This window comes from Trachymyrmex cornetzi, unplaced genomic scaffold (genome assembly GCF_001594075.2).
Source record: "Trachymyrmex cornetzi isolate Tcor2-1 unplaced genomic scaffold, Tcor1.1 scaffold521, whole genome shotgun sequence".
Classification (NCBI taxonomy): Eukaryota; Metazoa; Arthropoda; class Insecta; order Hymenoptera; family Formicidae; genus Trachymyrmex; species Trachymyrmex cornetzi.
The window spans coordinates 64,848-72,031 of NW_017299830.1; the positions used below are offsets into that span (position 1 = coordinate 64,848).

At 36.3% G+C, this 7,184-nt stretch overlaps 2 protein-coding genes across 2 annotated transcripts in view; both read left to right on the forward strand.

Annotated features, from left to right (window-relative positions):
* Positions 1-1,324: 1,324 nt before the first annotated feature.
* Positions 1,325-4,983, forward strand: okr (DNA repair and recombination protein RAD54-like okr). Its single transcript, XM_018514587.1, has 10 exons — positions 1,325-1,476; positions 1,795-2,004; positions 2,094-2,284; positions 2,409-2,611; positions 2,689-3,128; positions 3,222-3,483; positions 3,600-3,762; positions 3,825-4,230; positions 4,374-4,537; positions 4,623-4,983. Exons 1-10 carry the CDS (start codon positions 1,474-1,476, stop codon positions 4,813-4,815), a joined length of 2,235 nt encoding a protein of 744 aa, XP_018370089.1. The 5' UTR covers positions 1,325-1,473; the 3' UTR covers positions 4,816-4,983.
* A 1,434-nt stretch (positions 4,984-6,417) lies between these two features.
* su(sable) (suppressor of sable) overlaps positions 6,418-7,184 on the forward strand; it is a 13,024-nt gene continuing 12,257 nt past the window's right edge. The window contains exon 1 of the mRNA XM_018514593.1: positions 6,418-6,516. The gene's annotated coding sequence lies outside the window, so the exon portion shown is untranslated. The remainder of the gene's footprint in view (positions 6,517-7,184) is intronic.

The following is a 7,184-nucleotide window of genomic DNA, read 5'->3' on the forward strand; positions in this document are numbered from 1 at the left end:
AAATATTAATATCTAATTCTTGTTCCTCTATTGTGCGCAGACCCTTAAATATTGCCTCGTTATCGATTAAAATCGGGCAAAAGAAAAATTATCTAAATCACCGACGAGATATTATTAAAGACCGTCAACCCTGGCAAATTTTCGGCGGTATAAAAAAGACCCCAAGGGCCCGGAGGTAATTCAAGAACGCTGACATTACCGACAATTGATATAAATTTGCTATTATTAACATAAATATTTAGCTCATACATTATTAAATTCATGATTTTTTATTACATAAATGTCCTATAAATAAATATATATACTTGTAAAACTGTAATATCCTATATATTGCAAAAAAATCACAATTTTTTCTCTGCAATTATCATCTTTATATTGATGATCAAACTTTGATGATAACACTAAAATCTCGATTTTAAAGAAAAATCGAGTATTATTGAGTTATAAATGCATAAATACGTCTACTAAACTAATAAATCATAGAATTATTACAATATTATCAGTTTTTAACTCTTAATCACTTCAATATTCACAAGGACGCGAACTCCCGTAAGGATGTCGGTCTTTAATAGTATCTCGTCGGTGTCTAAATTTAAAAAAAATATCTAAACGAGGAAAGATAAATTTTAATTTCTTTAGATTTAAATCTGCCGTTTTAACTACGACGAAGATGGAACATGTGTATATTATGCCGCAGTACACTAACCATTATTTTTTTAAAACGCTGATTTACTACGTTTACACGGCACTCTTTACGCCGAAGTTATAACATCAATGTTATGAAACTGGCCAATCATAGCTGTTCCTCTGAAGAATGGAATGACTGTGATTGGTTAGTTCCATAACATCGATGTTATAACTTTGGCGTAAATCGAACCGTGTAAACGTAGTCATTGGGTGCTTTCCAGCAAGGACACAATCAAACACAGTGTAACACGGTGAATCGTTTCATCCTTGTTTAACGTAAGCAAACAACAAGGACGTATGATTCACTGTGTTACACTGTGTCTGACTGTGTCCCTTGCTGGAAAGCACCCTTTGACTGTCCGGATATTGGATAGTTAAGCGGGGAGCACAGACTCTTGCATAACGCATAACACATGAGGCATAAGAAATTGAACCAACCAGAGTTCTCTATTACATGGAAGGGAAAGAAACGGAGAACTTCGATTGGTACATATTCTTATGCATTACGTGTTAATTGCCAGATTGGACGCGTTCAAGTTGACAAACTGACTGACCTACTCGTCGAACAAATGAACATAATTGGTTGTTACTTATAGATCCAACCAATTATATTCAATCGCTCGGCAAGCATGCTTTGCCGTCTTGAATTTGCCCATTGATTGAATTTGAAATGATTCGAAAAAGATGTTTAATCTTTTTAGCGGTTCGCGCTATTTATATCGTTAGCAATAAATAATGAAGTAAGCGAGCTGATTTTCAAATAAAATGAGTGCTTGAACGCGTGAGATGGTAATAATTTATAGGATACTTGTATTTTTCCTACTTTTAACGTGTTATTTTTGGAAAATGTCGGTTCAGTATATGGGGAATAGGGTTATGTCAACTATGTTATATGTTTATAACTTGTAATTTATTGATAAAATAATTCAGAATGAAAGAAAGAAAGCCAAGTGTGTCTATCCAATCAATTAAATTGAAGTATCTAATCGTCTAACCGAAATCTATCTTTTTTAATGACGTGATGGAGTTGTTAAGTAAGAATAGAATAGATTATATATTTGTATCTTGTACTTATATAATGTATCTCTTTTTTTGTATGTACGCAAGATTCGATCATTGGCTCCTAGTCAAAGAGGAAAGCGGCCTTTGCTCTTGGATATACCACATGACATTGTAGAATTAACTCAGTCTGAAAATTGTACACAAGAGTCCAAAAGAAGAACCAAGAATGTCAAAGATATACAAATACCAGAACGCAAAGCTGTTCCTCTTTCTGATAATGGTATCTGCACGATGCAAAAAATAATATCCGAGCACGTAAGTTTACTTATAAACCATTACAATCTTTGTTTTATACCTTTATTAATTTTATTGCTGTAATAAAGTAACATATGGTATTGGATTAGGAAGAGAGAGTAAGGAAACTTCTCAGTAAACCTTTTCAAATACCAATACCTGGTTACCAATTATCTGGACGAGTTCTTGGATTACGTCTACCAGGACCACGTAGGCCATTGCATGATCCTGACGAACCCAACGCATTAATTGTTTATTCACCACCAGAATTATCAGAGCATGATAGACTGAAAGTAGATCCGTACGTATTAATGTATTTCTAAATATATGCATATATCTTATACTTCTTATAGTACAGCGTAATTGCAGTTTATGTTTAAAATCATATATTTTAAGATCAAGTTATATATATTTAACTTTTGCAGATGTAAGCAACTTGTACATGTAGTTGTAGATCCTGTATTGTGCAATGTGTTACGACCGCATCAACGTGAAGGTGTCAAATTTATGTATGAGTGTGTAACAGGCAAATGTATAGAAAATGCATATGGCTGCATCATGGCAGATGAAATGGGACTTGGTAAAACATTGCAATGCATAACTCTGTTATGGACGTTGTTGAAGCAGGGTAAAAAGTGTTTAAAGTTGACAAAATTAAAAAATAGAAAGAATAATATAATAAAAAAATATTTGTGTTCTGTATAGGTCCAGAGGCTAAACCACTAATAGAAAAAGCAATTATAGTCGCGCCTAGCTCTTTGGTGAAAAATTGGTACAACGAAATTAACAAATGGTTGAATAATATGGTCAACACTCTTGCTATCGACGGAGGGAAGAAAGCAGACATTGACACGCAACTCATCCGTTTCATGAAAACTTATGGCAGATGTGTAACTCCCATTCTCATTATAAGTTATGAAACGTTTCGTTTACATGCACACGTTCTGCATCAAGATGAAGTGGGCCTCGTATTGTGTGATGAAGGTCACCGTTTAAAGAATTCTGAAAATCAAACGTATCAATCCTTGATGGGTTTGAAAGCTAAAAGAAGAGTGTTGCTTAGTGGAACGCCAATACAAAATGATCTTTTGGAATACTTTTCCCTCGTACACTTTGTTAATCAAGGATTATTGGGAACTGCGCAGGTAAACAATTATCGTATTTATTGCCTATTATACTAGCATATGATTATTTTAATGCATATGATATATAAACTATCACTGAAATTATTCTTTTAGGAATTTCGAAGAAAATATGAGACGCCCATATTACGTGGCCAAGACGCGGCTGCAACAGACGCAGAACGTACACTCGCTCAAGAACGTTTGTCTGACTTGGTATCCATTGTTAATAAATGTCTGATTAGACGTACTAGCGCTTTACTTTCGAAATATTTACCATTGAAACACGAACTCGTGGTATGCATAAAGATGGGAGAGCTGCAAACGCGGCTGTATAAGAATTTCATACAAAGCGATAGTATAAAAAGATCTATGGAAGGTATGAATTTAATTCTTTAAATAACAATCTTTAAGATAAAAAGCAATGTCTTGCCAGTATTATATAATGAAACGTATGAAATATATATATTTATTTTATATTCTTCTAATATATAGAGAATGATAATCCAAAGAAAGCAGGCAGTCTGTCTGCTTTAGCAGCCATAACTCTCTTAAAGAAGCTGTGCAATCATCCCGACTTGATATATGACAAAATCAAGGAAAAGGCAGACGGATTCGAAAAAGCTGCATCATTGTTACCACCAAATTACTCTACAAAGTAAAATTAATTTATTATTTGATGAAACGCGTCACTAAATAAACGAGAAATATTTATTTTAGAGAACTGATGCCAGAATTATCAGGCAAACTGATGGTTCTGGATTGCCTACTAGCGTCTATTAAAACTACAACCAACGACAAAATAGTACTTGTATCCAATTATACGCAGACTCTCGATTTGTTTGAGAAACTCTGCCATAAACGTTCCTATAATTATGTGAGGCTCGACGGGACGATGACAATTAAGAAGAGAGCGAAAGTAGTCGACAATTTTAACAGTGACAGCAGTAACGATTTCATCTTTATGCTCAGTTCGAAAGCCGGTGGATGTGGTTTAAATCTTATAGGTGCAAACCGTCTCGTCATGTTTGATCCAGATTGGAATCCCGCAAACGATGACCAAGCGATGGCCAGAGTGTGGAGAGATGGTCAGAAGAAACCGTGCTTTGTTTATCGTTTTCTTTCTGTTAGTATTAGAATAACAGTATTTTTGTCAAACAATAAGTAATGAAAATATTTTCTTAGTAATATACAAATTGTATATTTATTTATAAATAATTAAATCGATAATATACATATTAAACGATGTAATATGTTTTATATTTCCAGACTGGAACGATAGAGGAGAAAATTTTTCAGAGACAAGCCCATAAAAAAGCATTGAGTTCCACGGTGGTCGACCAAGAGGACGACGTGGCGAGACATTTCACCATAAACGATTTGCGCGATTTATTCAAGTTGGAGGAGAATACTGTTTCTGATACGCATGCAAAGTATGAAATCGCCAAAACTATTTTTTATTTTAAAATTATTTGCATATATATCTGAAACAACAGTAATACTATTATTCTTATTTAGATTCAAATGCAAACGTTGTATTAATGGCATCGAGGTGAAAGGTCCTTCGGAGCAATCCGATTGCAATTCCGATCTGTCCGACTGGCGACACTCATATAATCCACGGCATTTGCCGGATATACCGTTACGACAATGTTGGACTAGCGGTATTTCGTTCGTTTTCCATCATCGTTCGCATGAACAAATAAAATGACTCTTGTCTAATGACAATCTGTTGGTAATTTATTTCGAAATTTTACATAATTGTAAGAGTTAGATATTGCAAACATCGACAAGAAATATTGTAACTGTAACAAATTATCTTGTTAAAACATTTATTTAAGCAAATTTAGTTTTTCTTTCTTGAAAATAAAAATGTAACAGCCCAGAATTTTACTTTAATATATAATTTTTTTTAAGTACACGTTTATTGTATTCATAATTCAATTGATTTTGTAAAAGATGGTCGCAAAACATGCCTCGCAAAAACGCAGGTGCAATTTATATCAATATAAATGTGCCTTACATTTTATGTAAATAAGTTAGTTGCGTTCATGTATAAAAAAAAAAATAATTTTGGATAAAAATAAGGGATATATTTTTAATACCTTTCTCCAGAGATGTAAATACATAAACTTTGAAACAATACAGTATTTAAGATGTTATTAATAAGAAATATTTCATTTATATACGAAAATAGAAAATATTTTTGTGTTATAAATACTTGTGATATATACATTTTTGTTGAAATGAATAAAGGAATGAATATAAGATGTTCACAATAATTTTAAAGATTTTAAAGAAATTCTTGAATTTTAAAGAATTTCTCTGTTGGAAGTTGATGAGGAACAAATTATTCTCTAAAGTTGTGAATTTTTAACTTTTAGGTTTTGTGATTTCCACACATATAAAATATTCAAGTTCAAATAAAAATTGTAAAAAAAAAACTTAAAACGGTGCGTCAATTGATTATTATTAATAATATCGTACGAATATATCCTTCAAAGTAAAATTTGTTTCAGCATTTTTTGTGTAAAACCAATCGATTGTTATATTTCTCCCCTTATCAATTTTATATTCTCTGATAATCTTTTCATGTACGTTTTATCTAATCAAGTGAAAAAGAATTTTTTTTATCGTTGGGATAATGCTGCATTTACTAATCGTTGCAAAAACAAAATCATAGTTCGTTTAATAACTTAATAAGTAAACAACATGCATGCGCAACATAATGATGTGCAAGTATTGAAAAAAAAAAGATTTTAACGATAAGCAGGTTGTACAATGTATGTACAATCTTTCATTATCATTCTCCATGTTGATTTCGCGTGGCTCGTGAATCCCGTGATCACCCGTGATCGCGCGCTCGGGAGATACGCCGAGTCACCTGCGCTCACGAGACCGAATGTTTTCAGATCGCGCAGTAGATCTGATAGGCGTCACGCCTTTTGCAGCAGTTCCGTATGCGGGACAACACAGCGACAGCGGTATCGAGGAATTTTGTCTCGCGCAGCGGTGATGGGCGGTGAGCGGTAATAGTGAGAGATCGGCCGCGGCCCGCGCTTGGGTCGCTTGGGTTGCTTGGGACGGGGAGTACGGGGACTGCGAGAAAGAGGCGCGGCGGGACGGGGAAGATTGGTTTGTGAGATTTGTCGACGCGGGAGGTGAGCGGGCGCGCGGCATACGACCACGTGATCGACAGACGCGGCACGTGATTGGCCGAGCCGCGCGTCGCTTTCCCTCCTGACCCGCTGCTCGCTTGTTCCGCCACCGCGCCATCCGACGGTTTCCGCAACGAGCGTCTGGCTGGGAGGCTCAGAATAGTTCCAGATGTGGCCATGTTTAGTTTCGATCTCCGAAGTTTTGCGCTCATCGTCATATAAACCGCTACATTTTTATACTGACTGCTGAAAGAGTAAATAATACGCATCTGTCCGACCGATCTCGTACTCTTCGTCTTTGCCTGCGACTCATTTATTCGCTGCATATCCACATGCTGTTTTAACGCCCTTGCCGAGAGATCCGAATCTCTGAACGACGCAAAGACGCGAACGAACGAAAGAGAAAGAAAGACGAAGAGAGAGAGAAAGAGAGAGACATTTTGTTTGTCGTTGTCGCGTTTGACCGTCGCTCCGCCGATCTCGTTCCGACGGGACGTCGGAGCAACGCGAATCCGTGACACCTTTGGATTCTCCAACTCCGAGATTGCGAGATTTTTCGTTCTCGTTCGTCCCGTACCGTATGTTCTTCATTCTCTCGGCAAGAATCGCGAAGCATTGCAAAAATCCGCTCCGTCGCTCCCTATCTCTGTTGCTCTCGGGATACTGAATGTTCGTCGTTATTTGGAGAAAGAGAGAAAAGAGGGAGGGAGAGAGAGAGAGAGAACCAACGTCATTGTCGTAAGAGAATTTCGTGCCTTCGTACGGTTAAAATCGCAGAAGTGAAAGCATCGTTTATTTCGGGGAAGGGGGTGAAAAAGAACTTCTTATATCCGAGAGAAAGAGCCGCTTTCTTTTTCTTTCTCTCGATCCCTTCCCCCTCTTCCTCCGCCGCTCCCGTTCCCTCGCCCCCCCCCCCCCCCCC